The sequence below is a fragment of the Primulina eburnea genome, chromosome 6 (assembly GCF_022965805.1).
Source record: "Primulina eburnea isolate SZY01 chromosome 6, ASM2296580v1, whole genome shotgun sequence".
Lineage (NCBI taxonomy): Eukaryota > Viridiplantae > Streptophyta > Magnoliopsida > Lamiales > Gesneriaceae > Primulina > Primulina eburnea.
In genome coordinates this window covers 28,259,301-28,275,149 of record NC_133106.1, presented here as the reverse complement: position 1 = coordinate 28,275,149, position 15,849 = coordinate 28,259,301, and the positions used below count along the sequence as shown (strand labels likewise).

At 31.9% G+C, this 15,849-nt stretch overlaps 1 protein-coding gene across 1 annotated transcript; it reads right to left on the bottom strand.

Annotated features, from left to right (window-relative positions):
• Positions 1-10,705: 10,705 nt before the first annotated feature.
• On the bottom strand, positions 10,706-13,731 carry LOC140834059 (L-ascorbate peroxidase, cytosolic). The gene is made up of 10 exons (XM_073198674.1): positions 13,562-13,731; positions 13,239-13,369; positions 12,475-12,649; positions 12,324-12,389; positions 12,056-12,104; positions 11,824-11,909; positions 11,651-11,730; positions 11,426-11,528; positions 11,287-11,345; positions 10,706-10,890 (listed from the first exon to the last, which is right to left on the bottom strand). Exons 2-10 carry the CDS (start codon positions 13,355-13,357, stop codon positions 10,875-10,877), a joined length of 753 nt encoding a protein of 250 aa, XP_073054775.1. The 5' UTR covers positions 13,358-13,369; positions 13,562-13,731; the 3' UTR covers positions 10,706-10,874.
• Positions 13,732-15,849: the final 2,118 nt, after the last annotated feature.

The following is a 15,849-nucleotide window of genomic DNA, read 5'->3' as shown; positions in this document are numbered from 1 at the left end:
TCAAACTAGTGCAAGATATACCATATTTTGTTCTCCATATGAGCTCATCTTATATGGTCTAGATTCATCGGGCTTTAGCTATATCCACATGAAGAAAGCCACCCGACAGGTATACCATTTTCGACCTTTTGCAAATTTGAAGCTAACAGCAAGTTTTGATCAGGTTCATCCGAAATAGAGTAACCGACCTTACTTTTTTTCAAAATAATTATATGTTTCACATCGATTGAATATAAGTTCTTTATGAATATAAGCTTTTGAAATAAAAGTATGTTTTAAGCATTGTTATGATTTGAAATCTTAAGTGGATAGTTTGAAACTCATGATATGATATGACCCTTAAGCAGTGAGATTATAACTGTTTCACGACATCTTCCCCCAGAGTATTAAAAATTAGAGACTAATAGTGTCCCATTAAATAAATTAGATGATATTTCATGCTCTACGATGATGATATGGTTATGGTATATTTATGATGTGTCATGATATTTTCAAAAAGTACATATATGCAATTTTACAAATCTTGTAATATGTTATGTTCAATCAGGTCTCACTTTCTGAATGTTTACCCAAATATTTATCCCTTGTATTTCATTCCCTGATAAGAATGAATAGAAAATTTAGGAAGAAAGGCTTAACCAATCATGAGGTTGGTGAAGATTTAGTAGTTAATTTTCACGTTCATGTTTTGGATCTCGTTAGGATTTGTAATGTTTTTGACTTGCTTCCGCAATTCTGTTTCGATTCCGGTTGTAAAAATAAGTTTATTTATGAAACAGACGATGTTTATTTCTATTGTACTACATAATTTTTTGTTATCAATTTTTTTTTTTTTAAAAAAGTCAGTGTCGATACGCCTCAGGCGCGGGGCATGACACTCATTCTAAATACATTTACGATCCTTACTCATTAGGATGTAAAAATATCTAAAAGTAGCTTTTTTGCAAATTCTATAAAAAAAATCTTATTACAAATTTGACAGTGTCACAAAGGAGCCATACATGACAGTATATGACCATACAAAACGGTCTTTTAAGACACCCTAGCAAAAACAGTTGGACGATCATTATGAAATTAAAAAAAGGTTAATTTTTCCTGCATGACTCCAGAAATTCCAAGTTCATTCCAGTAATTTTTATTCATTAGTGATTGAGTTAACCAAGCAGAATCTAATAAAGATTTTATATATTAATTTATCTGTTGTTACAAAATCACAACAGGCAATTCTTTAAAATCATAGGATTTCTCTTAACAAAAATGTAGTGACAATGTATAGTTGTTACTTCAACATTTACACTTACAGTAGAACAATAATCTCCCAAGTTCCAACGATCTAAAGTATTTCAACTATCGCATTTACTATTTTGTGTATTGAAAATGTATCATTGCACATTAATGAGAAAAGTTAACAAAAAAAAGGCAATAAATTGGAGCATCGACAAAATTCAGATAGAAATGTTGCAATCTAGCTAGTTTAGTTGCATTGTTTTACCAATAGAGATGTGGAAACATTTATTCAATTTCACTTCTAATATAGTTTTCTTGTGAAACTTATCTGTTTTATAGGACACATTTTTTGTAGTGGATGATTGTTTGTCATCTTTTATAGTTTGATAGTCAAACGAAGTGAAATTTGTTCTTCCAAGGAGATGAATTCTGCCAACATTTTTCTCCGATCATAGTTTGACATAAGGTTTAAATTACTGTTAAAACATATGATTTTCAGTGCTCATAATTTGTAATAACATATTTTATCCGGTTTGTTTATGTGAACGTCAAGAAATTGCAGTGCCTCCACGAGTAAATACATATCTGATTTGGGAACGTGCCTTACATGGACCAGATAAGTATCCAACATGAGCATAACCAATTATTTTGATCGGTATCTTTTGAATACAAAAGTCCCAAGTCTATTATTACTCGTAGATAATGTTTAATTTCGTTACAGTGTCTCTTTGTTGGATATGAGCTAAATATTGCCAATAAATTTACAACAAAAGATATATCAGGTCTTGTACAATTTGCAAGATACATAAGGGCACTAATAACACTTAGATATGGTACTTCTGGACCAAGAATAACTTCATCATCTTCACATGGGCAGAATAGATATTTTTTTATGTTTAATGATCTAACAATCGTTGGAGTACTTAAAAGATTTGATTTATCCAAATTAAAAGATTTAAGGATCTTTTCTGTATAATTTGACTGGTGAACAAATATTTCACATTCTTTTTTGTACAATTTACAAACCTAGACAAAAATTTGTTTTTCCAAGGTCCTTCATTTCAGATTCATCTTTTAAATACAACACAACCTTTTGAATTTCCTTATTTGTTCCAACGATGTGTAAATCATCAATATATACATCAATAATTACGCATCTAGATGATGTTTTCTTAATGAAAACGCAAGGAACATTCGAATAAAAACCCATTTGTACCTAACAGGTTTTACACTTCATGTGCGAGGTCTACAGGTCCAAAAACGTTACTTTTCTTTAGTGAATCCAATTCAATCTGGATGTCGTATTTCCATTTTATCCAATCATGTCGATTTTTACATTCACTAAAAGATTTTAGTTCATGATATTCATTGTCATTTATGATGTCAAATGCTACATTGTAAGAAAATATATCATCAATTTATTTAATATTTTTACGGTTCTATATTTTTCCAGTATTAATATAATTGATAGAAATGTCACGATTCTCGACAGTTTGTGGTTCAAACAGAACATTTTCATCATCATGTGTTTCTGCTAGAATTTCATTCTCTATTTTATGATCATCGTGTTTCTCTATGCATTTTCTTTTTTCGAGGATTTTTATTTTTGGAACTGATTGGTCTTTCAAACTTCAATCATTTTTTGACATCATGAATGTCTTCAATTTCTTTATTTAAAATTTCAATTCGAGAAGAGACATTTACAGCATGTATATATGATCTAATTACTCTTTTTGTGTCTGTAAATGCATATGATATTTGATTTGTTATTCTTTGCAAGTGCACAATTTGATGTACATCTTTTTCACATTGTTTAGTTGTTGGGTCCAAATGTAATGATGATTATACATACCATTTAATTTCTTTTTCGATATGTTTCTTTTCTCCCCTAACATTGAGAAGATTTCCTCATAATATGATAATCAGAGAAATATGTTATAAACACGTCATCTGTCTGAGGATCGAGATATCGAATGATTGATGGGCTATCATAACCGATATAAATTCTGATCTTTCTTTGAGGTCCCATTTTTGTTCGTTGAGGCGATACAATAGGCACATATATCATACATCCAAAAATTCTCACATGAGAAATGTCTTGTTCTTTACCAAATGCAAGGTGCAATGGAGAATATTTATGATATACACTTGGTTTGATGCAAATTAATGCAGCAGATGTAGAATTGCACGTCTCCATATAGAAATAAGGAGAAATGCAGCATTATCAAGTCTAATTTTCTTGATTGTATACTTGGAAAATTGATTGTGAAATTTTATTTGAGCAAGTAATCTTGTAAATGCCACATTCCGAGTTGATAATAAACATACATGTGACCATCTCATGAATGCATTGATCATACAATAAAATATCTAAATGGTTCACATGATGGATGAATTGGCCCACAAATATCACCCTGAATACGTTCAAGAAACATGGGTGATTCAGTTTGGATTTTAGTTGACGATGGTCTTATAATAAGTTTTCCAAGAGAACATGCTTTATTTTGGAAATTATTATTTTGAAAGAACTTCTGGTCTTTCAGCGGATGACCAGGTGCATTTTTTTTATAATTCTTCGCATCATTATTGAACCAGGATGTCCTAATCGATAATGCCAATTAATTAATATTGAAGAATTATGAACTATCATGTTTGATTCAATTGGACTTATATGTGTATAATACAATCTAGTAAGGAGTAGTTGATAGTTTTTCAACTATATATTTTTCCTAATTTATATGTGGTAAAACACATATATTTCTCATTTCATTCATTTATTGTCTGAATATCATATCCATGAGAAAATACGTAATTAAAACTCAAAAAAAAAATTCGATTGTGGTGAATACAAAGCATCATTTATCATAAATTTTATACCATTAGGCAACAAAAAATATACTTTATCACAACCTTTAATCAAATCTACATGACCTGATATTATATTCACAATTGTTTTTGTTGATTTTAGTTTCAAGAAATATCTTTTATCTCTAATAATAATGTGTGTTGTACCAATATCATGTATGCGAACTTCCATGTGATTAGTTCTTTGTTTAGCTTTGATCATAGTATTTTACATATTTGAACTTCAAAAAAATATGCAATGACATTACATATGTAATTTATTGAAAAATATAACGCATATAATAATTATACAATAAAACATTATCATATGACTATATGAAAAATAAAATATTTTACATTTCTTAATATATTGATTATATTCAGAGAAATCATTCAGAAAATCTACAACATCAAAATGAGTTGAATCACTCAAAAGGTCACTGTGTTCAGTGAAGTTGGTCTCTTTTTCCCTTTATTGATTCTTTATAGATTTATAAAGGTGCTCGGGGATCGACAAATACGAGACCAATGTCTTGGAGTGCTGCATCTAAACAAAAACTTTCAAATTGTTCTGAGTGATTTTCATTAACACTCATGTTCTCATGATACCTTTTTAATGGGTAGTTCTCATTAACACTCATGTTATCATAATTTTTTCCCATAATGTCAAGCGCAACGAATTCGTGCTTTGCCGAAGTTGGCATGGTGGTACTAGAAAAAAATAACAATGCATTTTATTAGTTAAGTTCTAAATCTATTAATATCACAATACAAAGAAATATATAGTTGAAAAACTACCAGTACTCCTTACTGGATTTCATTATACACATATAAATCCAACTGAATCAAACATGATAGTTAATAATTTTTCAATGTTAATTAATTGGCATGATCGATTAGGACATCCTGGTTCAATAATGATACGAAGAATTATTGAAAATACACATGGTCATCCGCTGAAAGACCAGAAGATCTTTCAAAATAATAAGTTTCAAAGTAAAACATGTTCTCTTGGAAAACTAATTATAAGACCATCATCAGCTAAAATCTAAACTAAATCACCCATGTTTCTTGAACGTATTCAGGGTTATATTTGTGGGCCAATTCATCCACCATGTTGACCATTTAAATATTTTATGGTATTGATCAATGTCTCTTGGAGATGAACGTATGTATGTTTATTATCAACTCGGAATGTGGCATTTGTAAGATTACTTATTCAAATAGTAAATGTAAGGTCCAGGAATTTAAATTCGCGTAATCCAAGTGCATGCAATCTAGGATTTTTATTTTTAATTACGTACTTAATTATTTTTAGGCATTCTATGCATAATTAATGAATTATAGAATTTAATTCACGAAATTCATGCATTAGGATTTTTAGGTGCATTTCACGATCGAAGAGGAACGGAGATCAGAGAATTTTCACAAAATTATTTTATTTCACGATTTATTTTTATAAATTAATATAGGGTGTTTTAAGGGTATTTTTCAAAAAATGATAATTTTTGGGTATTTTTACCCGCATGATTCTTATTTTTACGGTACGCGAATTTTATCGAATCGGGAGTCGTTTCGAGGCTTCGACTAATATTTTTAAATTCTTTTCAACACAAAATATTTTTTTGGAGTGCGTTTAAATTTAATGGGCCTATTTTAAGATTGTTGAGCTTAAAACCCTTAATTATTTTATTAAGACCCATTAACCATTTAATCAATCCACTAATTATTATGAGTTAAATTTGACAACCGTAATCCCACGCTGTCATATACGTTACATGTCTATTCAAATCTCCTCCCCAATCGGTTTTAAAATCCAACCAGACGACACCACTCAACAATACCAAATCTCCTCTCGGTTTATCATCTCCAGCTAGAGACACCATCGGTTTTGGCTTGTTCTTGAGCTTCACACTCCAATAGCACGCTTGTATTATCTTTTACTGCATCATACACGTTTTTATATGTTGGAGAGTGCATTCATGCATGACAATTCTGATCTAGCATAATTCATGAAGAATTTTCGGTTTTTACTTATGTTCTTGCACTTTCTTGGTTGCAACTCATTAATTCCTTGATATTGTTGCAAGGGGACTGCCGTAAGTTGGAGGTAAGGGGCTGTATAGGTTGTGATTGATAAGATTCTTATGCTGGTGTGGAGATCGATCGGGTTTTGATAGGATCGAGCAAGGGCAGAGCGTTTGTAAGGGTGAGGGGTTCGGTTCAAGCCATCCTGCTACATTAGTCGTGCAAGGGTCTCCTCCTGCTCTGTACCAGGCCCTGATGGGACTGTGTTGGGGTCAGGGACGACTTGAAACATGCTGGTGCGACAGGAAGCTCGATCGGACCAAGGAAGGTGTTTTGGGTCTCGGTATAGGGGTGTGTTGTTGCTCCTTGTTGCTGGTTGGTAGGAGTGTGCATGGGAGCGGTGGTGTGAGTCGGTTGAGTGCCTTAAGTTCTAATCTAAGTCCTTGGGGTGTGAGATCGTGATTGGTGCGTTGAGTTGAGGGAAGAGGCGTGAGTTGGGAAATGGTAGTGCATGAGGTGGCATTGTAAGATGGGCCGAAAGTGTTGGGTTCATGTAATTAATTAATAGCCTAGAGTTTTGGGTCTAAAATCATGGTATTAGGAGCTTCATAGTGTTTCTAAGACAAAGTAGTAAGTTGGGAAAATTTCGAGTAAATTTCGAGTAGTTTCGGATTAAAAATCGAGACTCCGGTCCAAGTTCTTAAACGAGTCGGTTAAGTACTGATTTTGGCTCGAGTTTACGTCTAAGAATACTTTTAAAAGTATTTTGGGATATTTTAAGGAGTTTGGTAAAGCTTTGGGTCAATTTTAGAGGTCCAGTGGTGAAACGATGATTTTCGGGTTTCCAGGGACAAAACGGTCATTTTGCACCCGGGGTGAGATTTTGGTCATGGCAGCGCCCTGAGCACAAATATATGATATTTTAAATGTTTATGCATCATTTTTACGATTTTCATGCAATTATGATAAATACGTTGCATGCTTGATTTAAAGAAAAGTTACGTATATGCATGTTTTTATTAAGTGATGAAAATGATGATATTTTTGAAGGATGTGATTTGGTTGTGACTGAAGATATATATGTATACGATGACATGAGATATGATGAGCTGAGGCCCGGGCTCAGTGGGCGGGTAATGCTGTCGCTGATGTCCCTCGCCGCCGGGTACCACGGTTTTTATAGATGGATCCATCGATAGAGCTGATACGATAGAGCTGATACGAAAGTCACAACTAATGAACTGAATTCAATTAAAAGAAAATGTTTAAGTGTATGATGACACGATGAGCTGTTTTGACACGTATATGAAAATATGAGCTGACATGATATGAGAGGACATGAGTTGACACGACATGATTTTATACGACACGTTTATGTTATGCTTTTAAGTTCATGAAAGATATATTGAGTATGATATTTTTCACTGCTGTGTGATATGTATATGTACTTGTTATTAATGGTACAGGTGTGTTGAGTCTTTAGACTCACTAGACGTGTGTGATGCAGGTGAGTTCGATGTCGAGGAGACTGGAGGCGCTGGACTCTGAGTCAGTGGACCTGGTGGGCGACACTACCCGAGGACCTATGATTATTCCGCATTATTATGATTTCATATTTGAGAGGATACGAGTATTTTAAGCTGTGTTATTTTACAGTTGATGTCAGGATTTTCCTCATCTTCACTTCGGTATATTTATTGGCAATTACTCATGATGATTTTTAAATGACGTTTTTAAAATAGGAGTGCATGTATGCGATTTAATTAAATGGTTATTTTCAAAAGGAGAGTGTTTTTTTTTTAAAAAAAATATTTACGCATTTTAAAACGAGTAGACTTCAGTAAAATTGCGAAATCAATTTTTCAATTATACAATTAAGAAAATTAGATTTGATAATGATGGTGAATTTACTTATCAGGCTTTCAATTATTAGAGTATGTCAATGAGAATCACTGTTGAACATCATGTTGTTCATGTACATACACAAAATAGATTAGCGGAATCATTGATTAAACGCTTATAATTGATTGCTTGACTAATGATTATGAAAAAAAACTCCCTATTTCTATATGGGGATGTGCAATTTTATATATTGCTGCATTAATTCGCATGAAACCAAGTGTTATCATAAATATTCCCCATTAAATTTCATTTAGTAAAGAATCACACATTTCTCATCTGATAATGATAATTTTTGGATGTATGGTGGTGCACAACGAACAAAAATGAGACATCAAAGAAATATCAGAATTTATATCGGTTATGGTAGCTCATCAATCATTCGATATCTTGAGTCTCATAGATGCGACGTTTTTTGCAGATTGTCATTTTAATGAAGAAATCTTCCCAATGGTAGGGGGAGAAAGAAACATATCGAAAGGAAATTACATGGTATGATCATTTACATCTGGATCCAAAAAATAAACAATGTTATTATTGTTGTATATGTTGATATCGTCATTAGAACGAACCAGGAAATTCAACAAGTTGTGTTGTATTTGAAGGAAAAATTTGAAATAAAATACCTTAGAAAAACAAAATATTGTCTGGATTTACAAATTGAACAACAAGATGTTGAATATTTGTTCATCAGTCAAATTATACAGACAAAGTCTTTAAACATTTTTATATGGATAAAGCAAATCAATTAAGTACTCCAATGCTTGTTGTTTCATTAAACATAGAAAAAAATCCATTCCGTCCACGTGAAGATGATAAAGTTATTCTTAGCCCAGAAGTACCATATCTAAGTACTATTGTTGCCTTTATGCACATTGCAAATTGTACAAGACATTATATATCTATTGTTGTAGATTTATTGGTAAGATTTGGCTCATATCCAACAAAGAGACAATGTAACGGAATTAAACAAATATTCCATTATCTACCAGGAACGACAAATTTGAGACTTTGTATTCAAAAGATACCAATTAAAATATAACTGGTTATGATGATGCTGGGTATTTATCTGATTCCACACAAGGTATGTTCCCAAACTGGATAATGTATTTACTCGTGGAGGCACTGCAATTTCTTGGCGTTCACAGAAACAAATAACAACTTCATCAAACTACGACGAGATTATTGCTCTACATGATGTAAGCCGTAAATGTGTGTGGCTAAAATCAATGACCCAATATATCCAAATCACATGGATTATCATTCGACAAGAAGCTCATGACACTATATAAAGATAATGATGCATGTGTTACTCAAATGAAAGAAAGATACATAAAAGTGATAGAACTAAATATATTCCCCTAAATTCTTTGCATTCATCCAAGAGCTTGAAAATAATAAAGATATTGATATTCGACATTCAATCAAATGAAAACTCATCAAATTTCTTCACAAAGACATTTCCTACGAGAATAAACAGAAATCATATATAAAACATTGGGATGCACAATCTACGAAATTTGTAAACAATTGTCCGTGTTAACATGAGGGGGAGTTTACACGATTGCACTATTTTTTTTCCTTTACTACAATTTTTATTTCAGTGGGTTTTTCCTAGTAAGATTTTTTATGAAGAAAATCATTGTATCATGATCATCTTCACAAAAAAATGTTGAAAATAAGAGTTAGAAATATTGAAAATTAGTTTGTTATGATATATGTAATGATGTAATTATTTTTTGATTATTTTCAAAGAGTATCTATAAATATGTCTCATAATTTGTGAAAGAAATATACAATTAATTTGAGAAAATTTTATAAAGTATGTAATTTAATATATTTTATGAGTTTGAGATTTTATTTTACCGTAAATTTGTATTTGTAACGGTGATCGTATATATTAAATATATACACAATAAAAATAAATAAACAGTAACATAATAAAAATATATAAACAATGTATAATATAATCATATCACATTATTATAATGAGATGTCATAGACTCTTTTATAAAATAACATGATATTATATATTATATATATACACAACTGTAACACAATAAAAATATATAAATACTATAATAATCTAATCACATCACATTATCATAATAAGGTGTCGTAGACTCTTTTTAAATAATAACATGATATTATATATTAAATATACACAATAAAAATAAATAAAAAGTAAAATAAATATTCTTACTTTTGAATATTGTTATATTTTTCTTATATCTTGGAGTTTAAAAAAATATGAATAACTTTAGAGTTTCGTGTTGATGACATGCTAAAAAAAAAAATTTACGGTAAAATAAAATCTCACTCTCACTAAATATATTAAACTACACACTTAATAAATTTTCTCCACTCAATTGTACATCTTCTTCACAAATTGAGAGACTTATTTATAGAATTTTTTTGAAAGTAATCCAAAATTAATTTCAACACATCAATCATCACACACTAATTTTCAACCTCTATTTTCAACGGATACTACATTTTTACTTTTAAAAAACGATCTTGTCAACATCTCACTATCTTTATTAAAACTTCGTGAAATCTTTTATTAAAAAATTAACACCACCTTTCCACATATATGATAAATTCCTAAATATTTGCGGGTCAAACTCTATGCAACAGGGGAGTGAGCTCCATAGACAATGCACATTCATTCAAAGACCAACATAAAAACAAGATTAAAAAAAGAAGCTAAATCTGAAGTATAAATTTATTGGTCTTATAAAGTTGACGACCATCTCAAACTCCAAAAATCATCAAAAGAAAGCACAAGTAACTGAATACATCACCGAGTTTGCCAGAATCAGGACACAGCATAAACGAAGGACAAAATTAGGTTCATCACTCCTTGTGAGAACATTCTAGGCCTCGGCAAATCTGCAAATCGAAGGGAACATATATCAACTAAATGAAAATTACACAGATTGAACTTGTTCGACTTCGCCTTTTTTATTTTAAATTTTTTTCAATGGTGAGAATAATTGTGGTACTTCAGAAAATGAATGTGAAATAGTGTTGGAATAGAGATTGTGAAAGTTGATGAGCTGTATGATTGATTGGCATCGTGTAATATTTTATAAAAGGTGAAAAATGATGTAATGAATTGCTGAAATTTCAATAGAAATATGTATTAATAATGCTTTGAAAACATGATCTTATATATAAGAAAATGTGAGTAAAAACTTAAGATAATATATAAATTGGAACCTCAAAAAATGTGTTGAAACAATGTTATTGGTTTTCGCACAAATAAACACGGTTTAACGTCTTTACCCCAACTCGGAGAGTTTCAGGTGAGCCTCAGCATAATCTGCAAAGAAGGCATCTTCATCCTAACACAAAACAATTTAAATGTCAGAAAAAAATGGCTGATCGAAATAAGTGGTAGAGTTTTTGGAATTTGGACACATACTGCAGCATATTTTTCAACGAGTGGGCGGAAGACAGGGTCGGTGAGAAGTGCCTTGTCTGATGGCAACTGCAAAAGTCCTTCTTTGTCTCCACTCAGAAGCTCCCTATTTATAATCGAAAACATAAACAAATAAGTCAACATGCAGACCTGTATAACCGGGTCCTACAGACAAACAGAAAGACAAGATCTAAGCACAATATAAGAAAGTTAGAGACACATAGTTACTTGAAGTAAGAATTATCAAAGATAAGTGGGTTAAAAGTCCACGGTCCCTCAAATCCAGAGCGTTCCTTGTGACATCTTCCCTGTGTTAATAAGGAAGCACATGATTATCAGAAAGGAAGAGTTAAAGTATATCCTGGTAGTAATTATTAAATGAAACTAAAGCAAATGCAGACCAGAGTGTGGCCACCAGAGAGCACAACAATATCTTGATCACTCAGTCCCATGTGTTTGCCAAAAACATCCCTCAAATGGTCAGAGCCTGGTGACAGCAAATGAAGATAAAATATCAATCAAAGATAGAAACGTGTACTTGACATACACAAAAAGCCTTTCAGTACAACTGAAAATACTAGCTTAGAGTATCTTTATTTTCTTTCTAAATCCTATACAATGTGCAAATCTCACCCTTGGTAGCATCAGGTAAGCGACCTTCCAAAGGAGGCTCCAACTTGTCCTGCGGTTTTGAAAAATTCACTACGTAGTCAATGGTTGCGTAATAAAACTACAACACAAGTGACCATTTAAATTAAAAAAAAACGAGTAATTCCATGGACAAATTTTCAAGATGCTTAACACAATTTCACAGTTCCAAAACACAATATTCACAAGGGTACATATTATAGAACAAAATTCAATTAAATAAATAAACAATATAGTGAGAGGCTTCGCTTACAGGCCTTCCAGGGTGGAAGGGGACTTCAGGCCCTCCAGTAATTTCAACTGCTACAACTCCAGCCAACTAGGCATAATGAAGACCATAAAATATTCCATTATATATCAGCTTATATACAGCCTTGAAACCCACAAATTACTCGGACAAGTACCTGATAGAAATCAGCATAAGAAAGGATGGGGAATTGCTCCTTAATGGGCTCCAACAGCCTAACGGCAATTTCAATGCCATTGTTGGCAGAATGTGCCTGCTCAGCCTTAAATCTCATGGTTCCAAAAGGACCTCCAGTCTTGCTGCACTGATCATATGTCCCAGCAGAGTGCCATCTGCAATCCCAAAATAGAAAGTTTCCATCAGCAAAGACAAACTATCACCAGAATCAAGTGATTGCTCTTACAATTAATGTTAAACAACAAAAAGTGGAGTTACACGATATGTCATTAGGTACCCGCAACATGTGAATTGAACTACAAACATAGGATACTCTTACAAATTAGAGCGTGCTGCAGAATGCAAGCTCATTCGGAAAACAAGATTCACGGCACACAAGGGATAATACAGCTATTTCATACATTCACATGTTCAGCATCATTGAAAGTTTCAAAACCCATATGAATAAGATATGTAGACGTTATTTTGACAGTCAATACACAATTCTCAAGAGTTCCTAAGATGTCCATTGAATTAGTTTACTTATTCGGAAACCAAAAACATTTTGCTATTAATTTAATCGGAGTATTACAATTGTGATGCTAAAATAGATCAAACCCTACCGAAGGAACGTATAAATACTACTGCACTGACACGGATTGATGCGTCTATAACTAGATCTTAACTCAATAATCACCAGATCATCAATTTTCCTTAATAAACGGATTAGAAATCTAAAAATAAAAAACGGTAAGTAAAGCTTACGCAAGGCGGAGCATGAGCGGAGCACATTTCTTCTCAGCGATGAATCCCCTAAGCTTCTTCTTGCATTTCTCAACAGCCTTCAGATACTCCTCGCTCACAGACGGATAATTCTTCACCATTTTCTCCGCTTCCTGTATCAAAACTCATTCAAATCAGGTATCGAAAGACTAACTTCACCACATACGAAATCACGGAATGTTCACAAAAAAGTAACGTATGAAACCAGAAGCATCCACATACATAAAAGTAGTCAACAACAATAAAAAAAATCAAAATCGATCTTCAACAAAGGCCAGATCGTGGGATCCTTCAACTCGACTGACCTTAGAATGAATAGATCAACGGTCGCGTAAGCAAATGTATGAACCTTAGCTGGAGAGACTGCGAGTGTGGTGAGCACAAGCACAAAACGAAGGGATGAGAAGTGTGAGAGTGCCTTTTATAGTGGGGGATTACAGAGGATTTGGTGGGTGAATATAAACCGTTGGATCGAAATGATTGTGAGGCTGATATTCGGTGTGAAATTGAGCGACGGAGATTGGTCTTCACGAGGTAGGTGGCGAAATTTTTTAATTGGATACAAACGTGGACCGCGGAGGCCGTACAAAACTGTATGAAATTACAAAAAATTCCCTGTAATATATATATATATATATATATATATATATATATATATATATATACTATTATATTAAGTTTGAGCACATGATAGTAACTACTTAAGAGGACACCAACTTTTCCTTCCTATTTTACCCTTATATAATACTAATATTACATTTTTGTTTTTTTTTGTTTTGTTTTGTTTTGTTTTGTTTTTAAAATTTCAACACACATTTTTTTTTATTTTATTTCAACAATTCAAATATCAATTTAATCACTCCATAAATTGTCAAATTACACTTTAGTTCATCGATAATGATAAAAAAAATTTGTACACACGCATCGCGTGTGCATAGTAACTAGTATATATTATCTTACACCATTTCGTAACAATTTTCTTTTGTATAAACATATGTATGATTTATCTTCGAAATTTTCTTATAAATTTGAATATTTTGAAAGTCAAAATAAAATTTTTAAAACTTATGTTGTATCTTAAGTGAGAAAAATCGATAATCCAACACCAACTTGGATTGTTTATCCTAAAAATTGAATTTTTTTCCTTTGATTTATTTTGTCGAAATATTGACATGACATGAAACATGTCAAAAACTTTTTATATTACATATCAGCAACTGCTGATGGGAAACTTTTAATGTTATATAAGCAATTTTGGTAATATATAAACAATATATAATGCATATTCGCTCTCTACCAAATTAAACATCTATACAAATAATTACGATGAATTTCAGAATTATTGCAGAAACATATCTTAAATTTTTACTAACAAATGAAATTCATCATCTTAACAACACCACATAATTTTTTATTTACTTTTTGAATCGAGCCAAAATCAAAATCATAACATGATCAATTAATATCTTCTTAGAAAATAGTAATAATTGAAAAATTTAATTGTAGATCTATTATTTCAACACCGCCTAAATTTTGATTCATTAGTTGAATCGAGGTAAAATCAAATTCATGACATGGTCAATTAATATCTTCTTAGAATGGTAAAAACTGAAAATTGTAATTATAGATATATTATTTTTGCCCAAGAACTTTCCATCTAGCCTTGAGGGTAGAAAAGGCAACTTAAAAATAGCATGTGTGAACAAGATATGTTCGAGCAAGATTCGGATCAATGTAATAATTAATTGGAAATCCAAAAAAATTATAATATTTAACACAAAATACTAATATTAATTTTTTTTAATATTATTAATATATTTTTATTTTAGATGATCATTTTTATTTTCTTGGATTTGAAAGAGTTATAATCAAGAAAAATTTTGGAAAGCGTCGACGCATCTTTAAGCATCTTATCTTTAAAAGACTCCAGAGCTTCTTCAATGGTGAGATTGCAGCGTTTCAAAGCAGTAATAAAAGAGGAAATAGCAGTCAGACTGGAGCTGATGTGACCTAATGTTGTTTTATTAGCAAAGTCCTGATCAGTAAAGGATGGATTAATCGGAGGAAATTCTTTTGAAGAAGCACCTGTTATACAAAATGTATGGAATAAACAGAAAGGTATACTAAAACCAACGAACTAGTAGTATGAACAAAACAGTAGCACAATGCTTAAAATAAAGCAAACCGAGGCCTGTATGAAAATACAGTGTCCTTAAAACAGATTCGTCCCCTCCGGGATGTGCTTCGAGGATGAACTTGGACGTCTGTTTCCCAGGATACAACGGAACAACCAGCAGTGACTTAGCACGAGACACTACTACGACGAACTGAAAGCGTACCTTTACTTTATCACCGAGATTTAACGGAGGCAAAAAAAAAAGCTAACAATATGAAATGCAAGAGAATACTTGAAAGAGAAAAGATTTTCATGCACTTGAAATGGGGAAATGAGCACACTATTTATAAGCCCCAAAAAGCATACCAAGAGTCATGTAAGATTAATTAACTCAATTAATCTTCCCATTAACTCAAGAATATGAAGAGGCACAAGTTTTCAAGTAACTCAAGAATGTGGAAAGTCAAAAGACATTCC

Coding starts and splice junctions, on each gene's coding strand:
- LOC140834059 (XM_073198674.1), bottom strand. CDS start 13,357: ATGGTGAAGAATTATCCGTCTGTGAGCGAGGAGTATCTGAAGGCTGTT. Junction 12,105..12,323: donor CCTTCCACCCTGGAAGGCCT/GTAAGCGAAGCC, acceptor TCAAAACCGCAG/GACAAGTTGGAGCCTCCTTT. Junction 11,346..11,425: donor TCGTTGAAAAATATGCTGCA/GTATGTGTCCAA, acceptor GTTTTGTGTTAG/GATGAAGATGCCTTCTTTGC.